A 22,500-nucleotide genomic window follows, 5' to 3' on the forward strand; every position below is an offset into this window, starting at 1 on the left:
TGCCTTCTCCAGATCCATAAATGCTACATACTAATCCATTTGCATTTCTAAATATTTCTCACATACATTCTTCAAAGGAAACACCTGATCCACACATCCTCTACCACTTCTGAAACCACACTGCTCTTCCCCAATCTGATGGTCTGTACATGCCTTCACCCTCTCAATCAATACCCTTCCATATAATTTACCAGGAATACTCAACAAACTTATACCTCTGTAATTTGAGCACTCACTCTTATCCCCTTTGGCTTTGTACAGTGGCACTATGCAAGGATTCTGCCAATCCTCAGGCACCTCACCATGAATCATACATACATTGAATAAACTTACCAACCCCTCAACAATACAGTCACCCCCTTTTTTAATAAATTCCACTGCAATACCATCCAAACCTGCTGCCTTGCCGGCTTTCATCTTCCACAAAGCTTTTACTACCTCTTCTCTGTTTACCGAATCATTTTCCCTAACCCTCTCACTTTGCACACCACCTTGACCAAAACACCCTATATCTGCCACTCTATCATCAACACATTCAACAAACCTTCAAAATACTCACTCCATCTCCTTCTCACATTACCAGTACTTGTTGTCACCTCCCCATTAGCCCCCTTCACTGAAGTTCCCATTTGCTCTCTTGTCTTACGCACTTTATTTACCTCCTTCCAAAACATCTTTTTATTCTCCCTAAAATTTAATGATACTCTCTCACCCCAACTCTCATTTGCCCTCTTTTTCACCTCTTACACCTTTCTCTTTACCTCCTGCCTTTTCTTGTATACATCTCCCACTCATTTGCATTTTTTCCTTGCAAAAATTGTCCAAATGCCTCTCTCTTCTCTTTCACCAATAATCTTACGTCTTCATCCCACCACTCACTACCCTTTCTAATCAACCCACCTTTCATACTTATGCCACAAGCATCTTTTGCGCATGCCATCACTGCTTCCCTAAATACATCCCATTCCTCCCCCACTCCCCTTACCTCCTTTGTTCTCACCTTCTTCCATTCTGTACTCAGTCTCTCCTGGTACTTCCTCACGCAAGTCTCCTTCCCAAGCTCGCTCACTCTCACCACTCTCTCCACCCCAACATTCCCTCTTCTTTTCTGAAAACCTCTTCAAATCTTCATCTTCGCCTCCACAAGATAATGATCAGACATCCCTCCAGTTGCACCTCAGCACATTAACATCCAAAAGTCTCTCTTTCGCACGCTTATCAATTAACACGTAATCCAATAATGCTCTCTGGCCATCTCTCCTACTTACATACGTATACTTATGTATATCTCGCTTTTTAAATCAGGTATTCCCAATCACCAGTCCTTTTTCAGCACATAAATCTACAAGCTCTTCACCATTTCCATTTACAACACTGAACATCCCATGTATACCAGTTATTCCCTCAACTGCCACATTACTCACCTTTGCATTCAAATCACCCATCACTATAACCCGGTCTTGTGCATCAAAACCACTAACACACTCATTCAGCTGCTCCCAGACACTTGCCTCTCATGATATTTCTTCTCATGCCCAGGTGCATATGCACCAATAATCACCCATCTCTCTCCATCCACTTTCAGTTTTACCTATATCAATCTCGAGTTTACTTTCTTACACTCTGACACATACTCCCACAACTCCTGTTTCAGTAGTGCTACTCCTTCCCTTGCTCTTGTCCTCTCACTAAACCCTGACTTTACTCCCAAGACATTCCCAGACCACTGTTACCCTTTACCCTTGACCTTTGTTTCACTCAGAGCCAAAACATCCAGGTTCCTTTCCTCAAACATACTACCTATCTCTCCTTTTTTCACATCTTGGTTTCATGCACACACATTTAGACACCCCAATCTGAGCCTTCGAGGAGGATGAGCACTCCCCACATGACTCCTTCTTCTGTTTCCCCTTTTAGAAAGTTAAAATATAAGGAGGGGAGGGTTTCTGGCCCCCCGCTCCCGTCCCCTTTAGTTGCCTTCTACGACACCTGAGGAATGCGTGGGAAGTATTCTTTCTCCCCTATCCCCAGGGATAATAAATATGTATATATTTCTTTCTTTTTTCTTTCAAACTATTCGCCATTTCCCGCGTTAGCAAGGTAGCGTTAAGAACAGAGGACCGGGCCTCTGAGGGAATATCCTCACCTGGCCCCCTTCTCTGTTTCTTCTTTTGGAAAATTAAAAAAAAACAAGAGGGGAGGATTTCCAGCCCCCGCTCCCTCCCCTTTTAGTCGCCTTCTACGACATGCAGGGAATACGTGGAAAGTATTCTTTCTCCCCTATCCCCAGGGAACAGAGAGGGGGGCCAGGTGGGGATGTTCCCTCGGGGGCCCAGTCCTCTGTTCTTGGCGCTACCTCGCTGACACGGGAAATGGCGAATAGTATAAAAAAAAAAAAAAAAATATATATATATATATATATATTGGAAAGGATCACAGTTTTGTGCGTGATCAAGTATATTCTTATGAGTCCACGGGGAAAATTAAACACAATAAGTTCCCAAGTGCACTCTCATGTAATAATCACATCAGGGGAGACACAAGAGAGAAATATAAGTCAGTTGATATAGATTGGTTTCGGTGCATTATTACATGACAGCTAGAGACTGAGTGTGAATGAAAGTGGCCTTTGTTGTCTTTTCCTAGTGCTACCTTGCGCACATGAGGGGGGAGGGGGGCTGTTATTTTATGTGTGGCGGGGTGGCGATGGGAATGAATAAAGGCAGACAGTATGAATTATGTATATATGTATATGTCTGTGTGTATAAATATATGTATACGTTAAGATGTATAGGTATGTATATTTGCGTGTGTGGACTTGTATGTATATACATGTGTGTGTGGGTGGGTTGGGCCATCTTTCGTCTGTTTCCTTGCACTACCTCGCTAACGCGTGAGACAGCGACAAAGGAAAATGCATAAATAGATAAGTTGATATACAACAGAGAGACTTAGCTAGGATGCCATTTGGATAATCGCATGTTTACCAAATGGCATCCCAACTATGTCTCTTCGTTGTATATCAACTAACTGTTATATTTCTCTCATGACTCCCCTGATGATGTGATTATTACACGAAAGTGCACTTGGGAACTTACTGTGTTTTATTTTCCCCGTGGACTCATAGGAACATATGTACAAAGGCAAAGGGGATAAAAGTGAGTGTTCAAATTACAGAGGTATGAGTTTGTTGAGTATTCGTGTTAAATGATATGGGAGGGTATTGATTGAGAGGGTCAGTGCATGTACAGAGCACCAGATTGTCGTGGAGCAGTGTGGTTTCAGAAGTGGTAGAGGATGTGTGGATCAGGTGTTTGCTTTGGAGAATATATGTGAGAAGTAATTAGAAAAGCAGATGGATTTGTATGTAGTGTTTATGGATCTGGAGAAGGCATATAATAGAGTTGATAGAGATGCTCTGTGGGAGGTATTAAGTGTATATGGTGTGGGAGGTAAGTTGTTAGAAGCAGTGAAAAGTTTTTACCGAGGATGTAAGGCATGTACATGGATAGGAAGAGAGGAAAGTGATTGGTTCTCAGTGAATGTCTGTTTGCAGCCGCAGTGTGTGATGTCTCCATGGCTGTGTAATTTATTTATGGATGCCTTTCACCTTCCTGCATGTTCAGGCCCCAGTCACTCAAAATCTTTTTCACTCCATCTTTCCACCTCTAATTTGGTCTACTTCTCCACTTTCCCTCCACCTCTGACACATATATCCTCTTTGTCAATCTTTCCTCACTCATTCTCTGTATGTGACTAAGCCATTTCAAAACACCCTCTTCTGCTCTCTCAACCACATTCTTTTTTTTACCACACATCTCTCTCACCCTTTCATTATTTGCTCGATCAAAGCACCTCACACCACATATTGTCCTCAAACATCTCATTTCCAGCACATCCACCCTCCTGCGCACAACCCTATCTATAGCCCACGCCTCAACCATATAACATTGTTGGAACCACTATTCCGTCAAACATACCCATTTTTGCTTTCCGAGATAATGTTCTTGCATTCCACACATTTTTCAATGCTCCCAGAACTTTCGCCCCCTCCCCCACCCTCTGACTCACTTCCGATTCCATGGTTCCCTCCGCTGCCAAATCCACTCCCAGATATCTAAAACACTTCACTTCCTCCAATTTTTCTCCATTCAAACTTACCTCCCAATCGACTTTTCCCTCAACCCTACTGTACCTGATAACCTTGCTCTTATTCACATTTACTCTCAGCTTTCTTCTTTCACACACTTTACCCAAACTCAGTCACCAGCTTCTGCAGTTTCTCACCCGAATTAACCACCAGTGCTGTATCATCAGCGAAAAACAACTGACTCACTTCCCAAGCTCTCTCATCCACAACAGACTGGGGATACGGGAGAAAGAATACTTCCCATGCATTCTCTGCGTGTTGTAGAAGGCAACTAAAAGTGGAAGGACGGGGGGGGGGGGGGGGGGGGGGGGGGGGGGGGGGGGCTGGAAATCCTCCCCTCCCATTTTTACTTTTCCAAAAGAAGGAATTGAGAATGGGCTGAGTGGGGATATTCCCTCAAAGGCTCAATCTTCTGTTCTTAATGCTACCATATAGTTGATATATTTCTTATTTCTCAGGTATTGGTTACAAAGGGAAAAATGATGAGTGGGTTAGACACTATGAAGGCTTTGAAGATGTTTTAGCTACTCTTAACAGTGAGCATAACAAGACTGCCAACTCTAAGAATGGTTCATCTTGTAATAGCTCTGCCAATAGTGATGAAGATACCAACCAAAAGAATAAGAAGTCCTTGGAAGCTCGCTCAAAAGTTTCCAAAGCAAGAGTTCAGTATGTAACTAAAACGTTTTATAGATATTACTCCTGTTGAAGAGATCTTTCAACCAAGTTCCAAGTTTTTGTTAAAGAATAGTGGTTTTATATTATTGGACACTAGATAAGGAATATATTCATAAGTTAAATGGTTTTAGTATCCATGTTTTTGCACCATTTTCTCTTTTTTTTGTATTGATATTGTGTTGAATTTCATAACTTTTCCATTTCTGTCATGACTATAGGAAGCCATGCCCTCCAGATATCTTAGATGTATAGTATGATGCATTTTGTGTGCATTACATTGGGTATAGCCTCAGTTTTTTCTGTCTTTCCATGTAGATTGTATCAGGTGTTTCATAATACCCTTTGGGGGTCTCTGATATGTCTTTTGAACCCCTGTGTTTAACAGTTGCATATTTGATTGGCTATTTTAATTGCCTTGTTACAAAACAACAGAAATGCATCATGAGGATGGATCTTACAAGACTGTATTGCAACTTTTCTTCATGCTTTCTTGCCATTTCCTGCTGTAGTGAGACAGAGTTAAGAGCAAACAGAGCAGTGACTTTATGTATTTTCATGCACTCTCTAGCTGTCATGTATACTGCACCAAAACCAGAGCCCACCATCCACAGTCAAGCCCCGCAGACTTTCCTCATGCGTTATAGCAACAATATGCTTAAACCCATGCATTTGTCTCACCCTCCTGAATGTTTGGGCCTTGGCAGCACATAGCCTCTTTCACTCCATCTTTCTGTCTCCTTATACTCCCTCCTCTTTTGACTTTTAAGTCGTCTTTGTCCATCTTTCATTACTTACCTCCTTATGTTTAGACCAGTGCAACACACCCGTACATTGTCATTCTTTACATGATCCACCATTTTCACACCACATACTGTCCTCAGGCATTTCATTTTTAACTCATCTACTCTTTCATTTTTTAGCATTCAGACCCCAAGTGGGATCACTAACTTTCATACAAATCTGTCTTTGCCCATCTACACACTGTTCACTGAGCCAAAGACCTTTGTCCCCTCTTCCAACCCCCTCCCACTTCAACACCCATGATTTCATCTATTACTGTGTCCACTTTTAGTTTTCTTCATGTTGAAGGCTCCAGTCATGGACAAAAATCCACATCAAGGCCAGGCCTTAATTGAAATATTGAGAGAAAAAAGACAAGAGAAAGTATTTGCAAATTTTTGAGAAAGTGAAAAACTTGTCTTTTGAAATGTGCCACATTATAGTTATTGGGAAAGACATGAGAAGGTAGAGAGTTCCAAAGCTTTGACTTGTAGGGAAAGAGGCAGATATCAAAACAGCCCACCCTTGAGTTGCTGATGGCCACACAATAATTGTGTGATGCAGCAGCTTGCCAAGTATTGTGTGGTCTAGCCAGTGGTGTGGGCACACAAGCAGCCAGCTGTCAGGAGCAAAACCCAAAGCAATACCAATAGAAGAGGGAAAGTGAACAGCATTGCAGTGTAGGGCAAAGGGGTCAAGTTTGGAAGTTATCCTGGGATAGTTTGTAAGGTGGACTGCTTTTGACTCAAGTGTATCATGTAAGGATGCAGAGCTAGAACCACCCCAAATGTGAGAACAGTACTTCTTACAAGGATGAATCAGCCCCTTGTATAAATGGAGCAACTGTTCCGAAGAGAAGTTTTGACATCTAAATAGGACACCTAGTTTCTTAGACTTAGCTATTTCAGTAATGTGGGGTTTCAAGAAAAAGTGAATGTTACAGTAATACCAAGTATATTCATTGAGTAGAGATGGAATTTCAGAACTGTTAAAGGAGAGACGAGAGTTGTGAGGAGTTTCAATAGAGTGGTGGGTAGAAACTGTGTCTTGGAGGCATTAAACTTAACATGATTTTGTCTACCCCACTGAGATATCCAGTCTGATTCTGAGTTTATTGAGGAAGCTGTGTCAAGATGAGATGCAGATTGAGTGAGAGAAGAGGGAGCAGAGTTGAAAGATGTGGATGAATGCAGTGTTGAGTTGTCAGCATATGAGAGCATTGGATTATTTGTGGAGGGGAAATCGTTCAAAGAAAGGAGAAAAAGTTAGGTGACATGACAGAACCTGGAGGGACACCACTGTTAATGGAGAAAAGGGGGGAGGCTGATACATCAACAACCATACAGATAGATCAGCCAGAGAGGAAGCTTGATATGAAGGAGCAAAGTGAGGGAGGAAAGCCAAAAGAGGGGAGCTCAGAGATGAGAACCTGATGCCTCGCCCTGTCCAAAGCCTTAGATTTGTCAAGGGCAACTACACATGACTCCTCAACATCTTTCATGGATGATGACCATACATTAGTAAGATAGGAAAGAATATCAGGGAGAAGACTGATTTTCGAGGCATTTAAGGACATGGGAGTTGAGGAGGGATTCAAAGACTTTGGAAATGGTAGATGTCAAAGCAATAGGACAATAGTTAGAGGGGTCAGAGTGGTCGCCCTTCTTAGGGATGGGATGTATCAGTGCATGCTTCCAAGTAGAAGGAAAAGTTTTGGTTTTTGAACAGAAAAGGAAAAGACAAGCAAGCACAGTTGCAAATTCAGAGGCACACTATTTCAGTACTTGGGAATGGATGCCATCAGTACCATAAGCCTTGTTTGTGTCCAGAGAAAGAAGCACTTTTCAGACAGTAGAGCGACAGAAGTTGTTAGAGATACCCTTAGCTAGAGACTAGAAAGACCTATGAGTGGATGACAAGGAGAGGTTATCGCACTTCCTTTGAATAAAGGAATGTTTCGCCTAATGGGTAATGTGCTTGCAGCGTCATGGGTGACGGTAAAAGCTGAATGGAAGCCAGAGGGAGGATAGTTTTTCCAAGCCTGATATGCTTGATCTCGTGCCTGAATGGCCTTAGAACAGGAATGGTTGAACCAGGGATCAGAGGAAGAGGGGGTTTATGCTTCCATTCCCACAAGAATAACCTCTGCTATGCATTTGGCAGAAACAGAAGCATCACCACATAGAGACAGTAATTTACCCAAGGAAAGTCAGGAAAGAAGTAGCATAAGTTATTCCAGTGAGCTTTGTTGAGGTGCCAAAATTAAGTTTAGTAGGGGCTGCTGCGAGGGGGAAGGTGCCGTTAGAATAGATACATTTATGAGAGTGTGATCAGATGAACCAATTGGGGGCAAGACTGTATGTACAGCAGGATAAACTAGAGGTGAAAAGCAAATCCAGTTTATTAGGAGAGTGGTCATAACAGTCAGGAATATGGGTAGGGTGGGAGATACTTTGCTCAAAATCACTGAGAATGTAGAAAGTGAGGGCTTCAGTCCCTCCCCCATTCATATGGGAGGGATTCAACTATTCCCTATGGTGAATGTTGAAATCCCTGAGGTAGAGGATCTCATCTTGCTAGTGAGAGGATGTCACAGTCTCATGGCAGAAGTCTAGATACTTGAAGAAGGATATAAGATTTGTAGAATTAGGAGAGCAGTAGGTGAAACAGGAAAAGTGTAGATGTAGGGAGACAGACCATGAGCCACATCAGAGTTTGGAGACTCAAGGTCTTTGAGCCATGCATCAGGTGTGTTGATGTTGGAATAAGCACAAATACCACCACTTTTGAACCAGAATCGTGAGTGGAAGTTATGATAAGGTATAAAAAAGGGACTAGCAAGAACAACTGTGTCTCAGATAGAAGTAAGATTTTAGAGGCACTAGACAGATTTTGGTCAACTAACGATAGGTTACTACTACTGCCAGAACCCTCCCTCTCATTAGCAGTAGAGTCAAGCAGAAACCAGGAGATTCTTAGCACCCCATGATGCCAGGGACTAGGGGCCATAAATTTGATGGACCCTGTCATGGTGATAATTATAAGCACTCCACTTCCTGCAAACTCCAAACTCACACTTAACCCATCCTGTTTTGCTCCTGCCTCACCTTATTACTTGATTTTATTCACATAGCTCTCATCCTCCTCCTTCCATATACTTTCCTGAATTCAGACACCCACTTCTGGAGTTTCACTCTCAAGTCTTGCACTAGAGCAATGTCACCTGCAAACAGCAACCAATTCTTCTCTCAAGCCTTCCTCATCCCTAGTAAAAGCAAAACTCCAAGACTTTTGCTTTATATCCCACACCATTTTGTGTAAGCACATATTCCCTTGAGAAAGACAGAATTTCACTTGGAACCACTTGAAGCACTTCCCCATCTAATCCCATCTGTTTTATTTTCCCAGAAAAAGTTGCATCTAGTAGCTTTTCTCATATGCCATATATTTCCCATCCATAAGGCATCTTTCCGCACTCTCTTATATGGTTCCTCTAGATCCATGTATACCATATACAGATCCCTCTCCTCCTTGTACTTGTTACACAAATTTTACCAAGTATACACTAGATCCATACCACCCTTGAAACCATGTTGATCTTCCCCAATCTTATGTTCCATACGTACCCCTTGCTGGTTATATTAAGCAGACTTATACCTCTATTATTCAGGCATTTACTTTTGTTCCTCTTGCCATTATGTAATGGTTTTGTATAGGCATTCTTCCAGTCCTTAGGCACCTCACTTTGGGCCATACATACATTGGAAAGCTTGACTAACCATACAGTAATGCTGTCACCCTCTTTCTTGAGACATGCAACTGCAATCCTATCCTCTCTTGCCATTTTGCCACACATCATTTTCAGCTGGGCTTTTGCCACTTTCTTTGTTTTCACTATGCCAAACACCCCACATCTCTTGCCATTATATTGGTATACTATCTGATCCCAGTCATCCCTCATCTTTTGCCATTATATTGTATACTATCTGATCCCAAACACCCCATATCTCTTGCCATTATATAATGGCTCTCTACAAGCATTCTACCAATCCTTAGCTACCTCATCTTAAGCCATATACTCATTGAAAAGCCTGACTGAGTAATCAGTAGTAGTCATCCCCTTTCTTGAGAGACTCAGCTGCACTCCCATCCATTCCTACCATTTTGCCACTCCACTTTACACAAGGTTTTCACCACCTCTTTTGCTTTTGCTAAGTCACACAACATGACTATCTTTAAGCACATACACTGGCTTATCTTAAACACCCCACATCTGCCACTCTGTTATCTAACACATTCAACGGCCCTTCACATTACTTACTCCATGTCTTTTTCATTTATTTGTTTCAGTATTTCTATCTGCTCCACTAAGGTTAAGTACAGTTTTTCTCATGCTCCTCACAATGTATTCCTCCTTCCAAACATTTTATTGCTATCCATGAAAATTGGTAGCAGTATCACCTTATTTCTCATTTACCGTCTTTTCAACTGTGTAATCTCTTGACCTCTTGCCTCTTTCTTTTGTATATCTACTGTACACCTTTTCTGCAGGTACTTTCCATAGACCTTTCTTTTCTCTTTCACAAGCACCTTATTTTCTTGTCCCACCAGTAACTACCCCTTCTCATATACTCACATCCCACCTTCCATGTACCCACACATTCCTTCCATACATGTAAGCACTGCTTTTCAGAACATATTCTCATCCACTTCCATCTTTTAACTTACTCTCACCTTATACCACTCTTTACTCAGTCTCTCATGGTATCAACTTCCTACCCAAGTCATTTCTCTTTTCATAAAGCCACTAGAATCTTTCAAACTCATATCCTCCTAATAGTAATCAAACATTCTACATACTGCCCTTCTCTTTATGTTCTCATCCAACACCATATCCCATGCATGCCTGACAATTAGTTCATAATCCAGTAATGCTTGTTAACCCCTAGTCTGACTCATCCTCATATAATATTTATGCATGCAGCTTTTTTAAAAATCAGGTACGCTCAATCACTAGTCCTTTTTAAGTCCACAACTTGACAAGCCTTTCCCCATTTTCACTCACACTGGCTACTCCAAACCCTCAGGTTATTCCCCTAACTCCCACATCACCCATTCTTGCATTCTTATTGCCCACCACAAGAACTTGATTCCATTCACCAAAATTGCTGGAACCTCTTTTAGCTCCTCCCAAAAGAGCCCTCCATATTCTTCATTCTCTTCAGTACCAGGTGTTTAGGATATCTAGCTGCCAAACTCTCATAATCTTACATTCTTGAACACATCAGTCTTAAGTTCACTTTCTTACACTTTAATGCATTTCTATAGCTACTCCATCAGAAGCAGAAGTGTCTCCTCCTTTGCTATTGTTTTCACACAAACCCCAGGTTTTACCCTCAGAACACTCTCAAACCATTCTTCCCCCTTCTCCTTGAGCTTACTCTCCCTCATAGCCAGAACATACAGGTTTGTCTGCTTGAGTATAACACTAATCTCTCCCTATTTTTCATCCTGATTACAACCATGCACATTAGGACACCCAAGTCCGAGCCTTTGGAGATTCATCTCTCGTGGCTCTTTTCTTCTTTTGGAAAGTATGTACAGTATGGTGCAAGAAGGGGACGGTTTCCAGTTCCTTGCTCCTTGTCCTATTAGTCACCTTACATGATGTGCAAGGGTAGTGTTTAGTTTTCTGAATACCCCAGGCATAAAGGAAACTTGAGATGTAGAATAAAGAATCTTCTTATTAACATCTAGTCAGTTGTTTTTTGAAAGAAAGAGACAAAATTTGTTTGTTGATTGAATTTCAGCATCCCATTTGTATATGAGGCAGAGGAGAAAAACAGTGACCCACACCAGGGCAGGGAAATATGACAACCACTGTGTTGCTTGCTCATATTTTTGAGTCACAACACCTGACAACATCCAGGTGGTTGTACTTCCTTGGATGGTGCCTGCCTACCACGTATTGCATGTAGACAATAATGTGAAAAAAATTCTTAACAATTACAAAGTAGGCACAGTGTTCATAAAGTACTGTGCTGCAGAGGTTCAGTAGTACATGAGTATCACATATCCTATTCCTATCATAGTTCAGTAAGAATTGAAATTGATAGATATTGCTTCTTTGAAGCCTAAAGTCAGTGCTTCTAAATTTTCCTTTTATTATATTTGATTGCCATTTTCCATGTTAGTGAGTAGCACCAGGAAACAGATGAAGAATGACCCAATCACTCATATACCCATTATATACACAAACACACGTGCATGTATATTATTTATTATATATTTCATTATACTTAGTCGCTGTCTCCCGTGTTCGCGAGGTAGTGCAAGGAACATACTAAAGAATGGCCCAACCCACTCACATGTACATGTATATACATAAACGCCCACACACGTACATATACATAAACAGACATATATATACACATGTACATATTCATACTTGCTGCCTTCATCCATTCCCATCGCCATCCCGCCACACATGAAATAGCAACCCCATCCCCCCCCGTCTGTGCCCAAGTTAGTGAGTGGCACCAGGAAACAGATGAAGAATGACCCAATCACTCATATACCCATTATATACACAAATACACGTGCATGTGTAGTATTTATTATATATTTCATTATTCTTAGTCGCTGTCTCCCGTGCTCGCGTGGTAGTGCAAGGAAACAGACGAAAGAATGGCCCAACCCACTCACATACACATGTATATACATAAACACCCACACACGCACATATACATAAACTATATTTATTTATTTATTTTGCTTTGTCACTGCCTCCCACATTAGCGAGGTAGCGCAAGGAAACAGACGAAAGAATGGCCCAACCCACCCACATACACATGTATATACATACACGTCCACACACGCAAATATACATACCTATACATCTCAATGTACACATATATATATACACACATAGACATATACATATATACACATGCACATAATTCATACTGTCTGCCTTTATTTATTCCCATCGCCACCCCACCACACATGGAATAACAACCCCTCCCCCTCATGTGTGCGAGGTAGCGCTAGGAAAAGACAACAAAGGCCCCATTCGTTCACACTCAGTCTCTAGCTGTCATGTAATAATGCACCGAAACCACAGCTCCCTTTCCACATCCAGGCCCCACAGAACTTTCCATGGTTTACCCCAGATGCTTCACATGCCCTGGTTCAATCCATTGACAGCACGTCGACCCCGGTATACCACATACATAAACAGACATATACATATATACACATGTACATATTCATACTTGCTGCCTTCATCCATTCCCATCACCATCCCGCCACACATGAAATAGCATCCCCCTCCCCCCCGTCCGTGCCCAAGTTAGCACCAGGAAAAGACAACGAAGGCCACATTTCTCCACACTCAGTCTCTAGCTGTTGTTTAATGCACCGAAACCACAGCTCCCTTTCCACATCCAGACGCCACAAAATTTTCCATGGTTTACCCCCAGATGCTTCACATGCCCTGGGTCAATCCATTTACAGCACATCGAAATGATGTACCACATCGTTCCAAGTTACTCTATTCCTTGCATGCTTTTCACCCTTCTGTAGGTTCAGACCCTGATCGCTCAAAATCTTTTTCGCTCCATCAATTCACCTCCAATTTGGTCCCACTTCTCCTCATTCCCTCTACCTCTGACACATTTATCCTCTTTGTCAATCTTTCCTCACTCATTCTCTTCATGTGACCAAACCATTTCAGTGCACCCTCTTCTGCTCTCTCAACCACACTTTTTATTACCACACATCTCTCTTTGCGGCAGGGGTGTGTGATGTCTCCATGGTTGTTTAATTTGTTTATGGATGGGGTTGTTAGGGAGGTGAATGCAAGAGTTTTGGAAAGAGGGGCAAGTATGAAGTCTGTTGGGGATGAGAGAGCTTGGGAAGTGAGTCAGTTGTTGTTCGCTGATGATACAGCGCTGGTGGCTGATTCATGTGAGAAACTGCAGAAGCTGGTGACTGAGTTTGGTAAAGTGTGTGGAAGAAGAAAGTTAAGAGTAAATGTGAATAAGAGCAAGGTTATTAGGTACAGTAGGGTTGAGGGTCAAGTCAATTGGGAGGTGAGTTTGAATGGAGAAAAACTGGAGGAAGTGAAGTGTTTTAGATATCTGGGAGTGGATCTGGCAGCAGATGGAACCATGGAAGCGGAAGTGGATCATAGGGTGGGGGAGGGGGCGAAAATTCTGGGGGCCTTGAAGAATGTGTGGAAGTCGAGAACATTATCTCGGAAAGCAAAAATGGGTATGTTTGAAGGAATAGTGGTTCCAACAATGTTGTATGGTTGCGAGGCGTGGGCTATGGATAGAGTTGTGCGCAGGAGGATGGATGTGCTGGAAATGAGATGTTTGAGGACAATGTGTGGTGTGAGGTGGTTTGATCGAGTGAGTAACGTAAGGGTAAGAGAGATGTGTGGAAATAAAAAGAGCGTGGTTGAGAGAGCAGAAGAGGGTGTTTTGAAGTGGTTTGGGCACATGGAGAGAATGAGTGAGGAAAGATTGACCAAGAGGATATATGTGTCGGAGGTGGAGGGAACGAGGAGAAGAGGGAGACCAAATTGGAGGTGGAAAGATGGAGTGAAAAAGATTTTGTGTGATCGGGGCCTGAACATGCAGGAGGGTGAAAGGAGGGCAAGGAATAGAGTGAATTGGAGCGATGTGGTATACCGGGGTTGACGTACTGTCAGTGGATTGAATCAAGGCATGTGAAGCGTCTGGGGTAAACCATGGAAAGCTGTGTAGGTATGTATATTTGCGTGTGTGGACGTATGTATATACATGTGTATGGGGGGGTTGGGCCATTTCTTTCGTCTGTTTCCTTGCGCTACCTCGCAAACGCGGGAGACAGCGACAAAGTATAAAAAAAAAAAAAAAAAAAAATCTCTCTTACCCTTTCATTACTTACTTGATCAAACCACATCACACCACATACTGTCCTCAAACATTTCATTTCCAACACATCCACATTCCTCCACACAACCCTTTCTATGGCCTACGCCTCGCAACCATATAACATTGTTGGAACCACTATTCCTTCAAACATACCCATTTTTGCTTTACGAGATAATGTTCTCGCCTTCCACACATTCTTCAACGTTCCTAGAACCTTCACCCCCTCCCTCACCCTGTGACTCACTTCCACTTCCATGGTTCCATCCGCTGTTAAATCCACTCCGAGATATCTAAAACACTTCACTTCCTCCAGTTTTTCGACTTTCAAACTCATTATATTATTTATTTATTTTGCTTTGTCGCTGTCTCCCGTGTTTGCGAGGTAGCACAAGGAAACAGACGAAAGAAATGGCCCAACCCACCCCCACACGCAATGTATATACATACACGTCCACACACGCAAATATACATACCTATACATCTCAATGTACACATATATATACACACACAGACACATACATATATGCCCATGCACACAATTCACACTGTCTGCCTTTATTCATTCCCATCGCCACCTCGCCACACATGGAATACCATCCCCCTCCCCCCTCATGTGTGCAAGGTAGCACTAGGAAAAGACAACAAAGGCTCCATTCGTTCACACTCAGTCTCTAGCTGTCATGCAATAATGCCCGAAACCACAGCTCCCTTTCCACATCCAGGCCCCACACAACTTTCCATGGTTTACCCCAGACGCTTCACATGCCCTGATTCAATCCACTGACAGCACGTCAACCCCGGTATACCACATCGATCCAATTCACTCTATTCCTTGCCCGCCTTTCACCCTCCTGCATGTTCAGGCCCCGATCACACAAAATCTTTTTCACTCCATCTTTCCACCTCCAATTTGGTCTCCCACTTCTCCTCGTTCCCTCAACCTCCGACACATACACACATACACACACACACCTCAAACTTACCTCCCATTTGATTTGCCCCTCAACCGTACTATACCTAATAACCTTGCTCTTATTCACATTTACTCTCAGCTTTCTTCTTTCACACACTTTACCAAACTCAGTCACCTGCTTCTGCAGTTTTTCACATGAATCCGCCACCAGCACAATATCATCAGTGAACAACAATGGACTCACCTCTCAAGCCCTCTGAGGCACAACAGACTGCATATTTGCCCCTTTCTCCAAAACGTACATTCACCTCCCTAACAGCCCCATCCATAAACATATTAAACAACCATGGAGACATCATGCACCCCTGCTGCAAACCGACATTCACTGAGAACCAATCACTTTCCTCTCTTCCCATTCGCACATATGCCTTACATCCTCGATAAAAACTTATCACTGCTTCTAACAACTTACCTCCCACACCATATATTCTTAATACCTTCCACAGAGCATCTCTATCAACTCTATCATATGCCTTCTCCAGATCCATAAATGCTACATACAAATCCATATGCTTTTCTAAGTATTTCTCACATACATTCTTCAAAGCAAACACCTGATCCTTACATCCTCTACCACTTCTGAAACCACATTGCTCTTCCCCAATCTGATGCTCTGTACATGCCTTCACCCTCTCAATCAATACCCTCCCATATAATTTACCAGGAATACTCAACAAACTTTTTTTTTTTTTTTTTTTTTTTTTTTTTTTTGCCGCTGTCTCCCGCGTTTGCGAGGTAGCGCAAGGAAACAGACGAAAGAAATGGCCCAACCCACCCCCATACACATGTATATACATACGTCCACACACGCAAATACACATACCTACACAGCTTTCCATGGTTTACCCCAGACGCTTCACATGCCTTGATTCAATCCACTGACAGCACGTCAACCCCGGTATACCACATCGCTCCAATTCACTCTATTCCTTGCCCTCCTTTCACCCTCCTGCATGTTCAGGCCCCGATCACACAAAATCTTTTTCACTCCATCTTTCCACCTCCAATTTGGTCTCCCTCTTCTCCTCGTTCCCTCCACCTCCGACACATATATTCTCTTGGTCAATCTTTCCTCACTCATTCTCTCCATGTGCCCGAACCATTTCAAAACACCCTCTTCTGCTCTCTCAACCACGCTCTTTTTATTTCCACACATCTCTCTTACCCTTACGTTACTTACTCGATCAAACCACCTCACACCACACATTGTCCTCAAACATCTCATTTCCAGCACATCTATCCTCCTGCGCACAACTCTATCCATAGCCCACGCCTCGCAACCATACAACATTGTTGGAACCACTATTCCTTCAAACATACCCATTTTTGCTTTCCGAGAGAATGTTCTCGACTTCCACACATTCTTCAAGGCTCCCAGAATTTTCGCCCCCTCCCCCACCCTATGATCCACTTCCGCTTCCATGGTTCCATCCGCTGCCAGATCCACTCCCAGATATCTAAAACACTTTACTTCCTCCAGTTTTTCTCCTTTCAAACTTACCTCCCAATTGACTTGACCCTCAACCCTACTGTACCTAATAACCTTGCTCTTATTCACATTTACTCTTAACTTTCTTCTTTCACACACTTTACCAAACTCAGTCACCAGCTTCTGCAGTTTCTCACATGAATCAGCCACCAGCGCTGTATCATCAGCGAACAACAACTGACTCACTTCCCAAGCTCTCTCATCCCCAACAGACTTCATACTTCCCCTCTTTTTTATTATTTATTTTATTTTGCTTTGTCGCTGTCTCCCGCGTTTGCGAGAGAGCGCAAGGAAACAGACGAAAGAAATGGCCCAACCCACCCCCATACACATTTACAACACTGAACATCCCATGTGCCATATTACTCACCTTTGTATTCAAATGACATACACGTCCACACACGCAAATATACATACCCATACATCTCAATGTACACATGTATATACACACACAGACACATACATATATACACATGCACACAATTCACACTGTCTGCCTTTATTCATTCCCATCGCCACCTCGCCACACATTGAATAACACCCCCCTCCCGCCTCATGTGTGCGAGGTAGCGCTAGGAAGAGACAACAAAGGCCCCATTCATTCACACTCAGTCTCTATCTGTCATGCAATAATACCCGAAACCACAGTTCCTTTTCCACATCCAGGCCCCACACAACTTTCCATGGTTTACCCCAGACGCTTCACATGCCCTGATTCAATCCATTGACAGCACGTCGACCCCGGTATACCACATCGATCCAATTCACTCTATTCCTTGGCTGCCTTTCACCTTCCTGCATGTTCAGGCCCCGATCACTCAAAATCTTTTTCACTCCATCTTTCCACCTCCAATTTGGTCTCCCACTTCTCGTTCCCTCCACCTCCGACACATATATCCTCTTGGTCAATATTTCCTCACTCGTTCACTCCATGTGCCCAAACCATTTCAAAACACCCTCTTCTGCTCTCTCAACCATGCTCTTTTTATATCCACACACCTCTCTTACCCTTACGTTACTTACTCGATCAAACCACCTCACACCACACATTGTCCTCAAACATCTCATTTCCAGCACATCCATCCTCCTGCGCACAACTCCATCCATAGCCCACGCCTCGCAACCATACAACATTGTTGGAACCACTATTCCTTCAAACATACCCATTTTCGCTTTCCAAGATAATGTTTTCGACTTCCACACATTCTTCAAGGCTCCCAGAATTTTCGCCCCCTCCCCCACCCTATGATCCACTTCCGCTTCCATGGTTCCATCCGCTGCCAGATCCACTCCCAGATATCTAAAACACTTTACTTCCTCCAGTTTTTCTCCATTCAAACTCACCTCCCAATTGACTTGACCCTCAACCCTACTGTACCTAATAACCTTGCTCTTATTCACATTTACTCTTAACTTTCTTCTTTCACACACTTTACCAAACTCAGTCACCGGCTTCTGCAGTTTCTCACATGAATCAGCCACCAGCGCTGTATCATCAGCAAACAACAACTGACTCACTTCCCAAGCTCTCTCATCCCCAACAGACTTCACACTTGCCCCTCTTTCCAAAACTCTTGCATTCACCTCCCTAACAACCCCATCCATAAACAAATTAAACAACCATGGAGACATCATACACCCCTACCGCAAACCTACATTCACTGAGAACCAATCACTTTCCTCTCTTCCTACACGTACACATGCCTTACATCGTCGATAAAAACTTTTCACTGCTTCTAACAACTTGCCTCCCACACCATATATTCTTAATACCTTCCACAGAGCATCTCTATCAACTCTATCATATGCCTTCTCCAGATCCATAAATGCTACATACAAATCCATTTGCTTTTCTAAGTATTTCTCACATAAATTCTTCAAAGCAAACACCTGATCCACACATCCTCTACCACTTCTGAAACCACACTGCTCTTCCCCAGTCTGATGCTCTGTACATGCCTTCACCCTCTCAATCAATACCCTCCCATATAATTTACCAGGAATACTCAACAAACTTATACCTCTGTAATTTGAACACTCACTCTTATCCCCTTTGCCTTTGTACAATGGCACTATGCACGCATTCCGCCAATCCTCAGGCACCTCACCATGAGTCATACATACATTAAATAACCTTACCAACCTGTCAGTAATACAGTCACCCCCTCTTTTTTAATAAATTCCACTGCAATACCATCCAAACCTGCTGCCTTGCTGGCTTTCATCTTCTGCAAAGCTTTTACTACCTCTTCTCTGTTTACCAAATCATTTTCCCTAACCCTCTCACTTTGCACACCACCTCGACCAAAACACCCTATATCTGCCACTCTATCATCAAACACATTCAACAATATATATATATATATATATATATATATATATATATATATATATATATATATATATATATATATATATATATATATATACCGGAGTCAGGTAGCTCAGTTGGTGGACATTTATTTCGATGGCTGTCCAGCGTGTTTGTCGCACAATTTGAAACTGAAGAATTATTCTACGTAGAGACATAAGGGGAAGTAAATGTTTATAGTTGTGTTACTGGAGTGATAGTTTTCATGCATGGTGTTTTTGACAAGAAAATAGTGAAGTTGGAGAAAAATGTAGCTTAGACATTGAAGCTTATTGATACAGTGGTGAAATTGATGAGAACTGCTATTGACGTTTGTGTGAATGAATTGTACATTTCCTTTTCCATAGCCAGAGGTTGAACCATTATGTGACGTTCATTTTTTTCATTCATTTCAAGCTAAAAGTTTGTTTTCTAAATTGTTTCTTACATTTTTCATATGTATATATATGTATGTGTGTGTGTGTGTGTGTGTGTGCGTATGTGTGTGTATGTGTGTGTGTGTGTATATGTATATATATATGTATATTATCCCTGGGGATAGGGGTGAAAGAATACTTCCCACGTATTTTTTATACTTTGTCGCTGTCTCCCGCGTTTGCGAGGTAGCGCAAGGAAACAGACGAAAGAAATGGCCCAACCCCCCCCCCCATACACATGTACATACACACGTCCACACACGCAAAAATACATACCTACACAGCTTTCCATGGTTTACCCCAGACGCTTCACATGCCTTGATTCACTCCACTGACCGCACGTCAGCCCCTGTATACCACATCGCTCCAATTCACTCTATTCCTTGCCCTCCTTTCACCCTCCTGCATGTTCATGCCCCGATCACACAAAATCTTTTTCACTCCATCTTTCCACCTCCAATTTGGTCTCCCTCTTCTCCTCGTTCCCTCCACCTCCGACACATATATCCTCTTGGTCAATCTTTCCTCACTCATTCTCTCCATGTGCCCAAACCATTTCAAAACACCCTCTTCTGCTCTCTCAACCACGCTCTTTTTATTTCCACACATCTCTCTTACCCTTACGTTACTTACTCGATCAAACCACCTCACACCACACATTGTCCTCAAACATCTCATTTCCAGCACATCCATCCTCCTGCGCACAACTCTATCCATAGCCCACGCCTCGCAACCATACAACATTGTTGGAACCACTATTCCTTCAAACATACCCATTTTTGCTTTGCGAGATAATGTTCTCGACTTCCACACATTTTTCAAGGCTCCCAAAATTTTCGCCCCCTCCCCCACCCTATGATCCACTTCCGCTTCCATGGTTCCATCCGCTGACAGATCCACTCCCAGATATCTAAAACACTTCACTTCCTCCAGTTTTTCTCCATTCAAACTCACCTCCCAGTTGACTTGACCCTCAACCCTACTGTACCTAATAACCTTGCTCTTATTCACATTTACTCTTAACTTTCTTCTTCCACACACTTTACCAAACTCAGTCACCAGCTTCTGCAGTTTCTCACATGAATCAGCCACCAGCGCTGTATCATCAGCGAACAACAACTGACTCACTTCCCAAGCTCTCTCATCCCCAACAGACCTCATACTTGCCCCTCTTTCCAAGACTCTTGCATTTACCTCCCTAACAACCCCATCCATAAACAAATTAAACAACCATGGAGACATCACACACCCCTGCCGCAAACCTACATTCACTGAGAACCAATCACTTTCCTCTCTTCCTACACGTACACATGCCTTACATCCTCGATAAAAACTTTTCACTGCTTCTAACAACTTGCCTCCCACACCATATATTCTTAATACCTTCCACAGAGCATCTCTATCAACTCTATCATATGCCTTCTCCAGATCCATAAATGCTACATACAAATCCATTTGCTTTTCTAAGTATTTCTCATATACATTCTTCAAAGCAAACACCTGATCCACACATCCTCTACCACTTCTGAAACCGCACTGCACTTCCCCAATCTGATGCTCTGTATATGCCTTCACCCTCTCAATCAATACCCTCCCATATAATTTACCAGGAATACTCAACAAACTTATACTTATATATATATATATATATATATATATATATATATATATATATATATATATATATATATATATATATATATATATATACATACATACATACATATATATATATATATATATATATATATATATATATATATATATATATATATATATATATATATATATATACATATATATATATATATATATATATATATATATATATATATATATATATATATATATATATTTTTTTTTTTTTTTGCTTTGTCGCTGTCTCCCATGTTTGCGAGGTAGCGCAAGGAAACAGACGAAAGAAATGGCCCAACCCACACCCATACATATGTATATACATACGTTCACACATGCAAATATACATACCTACACAGCTTTCCATGGTTTACCCCAGACGCTTCACATGCCCTGATTTAATCCACTGACAGCACGTCAACCCTGGTATACCTGGTATAGGGAATCAGTGATGGATTGCGCAAAAGATGCTTGTGGCATGAGAAGAGTGGGAGGTGGGTTGATTAGAAAGGGTAGTGAGTGGTGGGATGAAGAAGTAAGAGTATTAGTGAAAGAGAAGAGAGAGGCATTTGGACGATTTTTGCAGGGAAAAAATGCAATTGAGTGGGAGATGTATAAAAGAAAGAGACAGGAGGTCAAGAGAAAGGTGCAAGAGGTGAAAAAGAGGACAAATGAGAGTTGGGGTGAGAGAGTATCATTAAATTTTAGGGAGAATAAAAAGATGTTCTGGAAGGAGGTAAATAAAGTGCGTAAGACAAGGGAGCAAATGGGAACTTCAGTGAAGGACGCAAATGGGGAGGTGATAACAAGTAGTGGTGATGTGAGAAGGAGATGGAGTGAGCATTTTGAAGGTTTGTTGAATGTGTTTGATGATAGAGTGGCAGATATAGGGTGTTTTGGTCGAGGTGGTGTGCAAAGTGCGAGGGTTAGGGAAAATGAGTTGGTAAACAGAGAAGAGGTAGTAAAAGCTTTGCGGAAGATGAAAGCTGGCAAGGCAGCAGGTTTGGATGGTATTGCAGTGGAATTTATTAAAAAAGGGGGTGACTGTATTGTTGACTGGTTGGTAAGGTTATTTAATGTATGTATG

At 42.2% G+C, this 22,500-nt stretch overlaps 1 protein-coding gene across 1 annotated transcript in view; it reads left to right on the forward strand.

Moving 5' to 3' along the window:
• The window catches only part of LOC139764701 (uncharacterized), an 80,996-nt gene that overhangs the window by 29,773 nt on the left and 28,723 nt on the right, over positions 1-22,500 (forward strand). Inside the window, exon 3 of the mRNA XM_071691590.1 lies at positions 4,609-4,819. Coding sequence (XP_071547691.1) covers positions 4,609-4,819 — 211 coding nt within the window. The remainder of the gene's footprint in view (positions 1-4,608; positions 4,820-22,500) is intronic.

This window comes from Panulirus ornatus, chromosome 50, assembly GCF_036320965.1.
Source record: "Panulirus ornatus isolate Po-2019 chromosome 50, ASM3632096v1, whole genome shotgun sequence".
Taxonomy (NCBI): domain Eukaryota; kingdom Metazoa; phylum Arthropoda; class Malacostraca; order Decapoda; family Palinuridae; genus Panulirus; species Panulirus ornatus.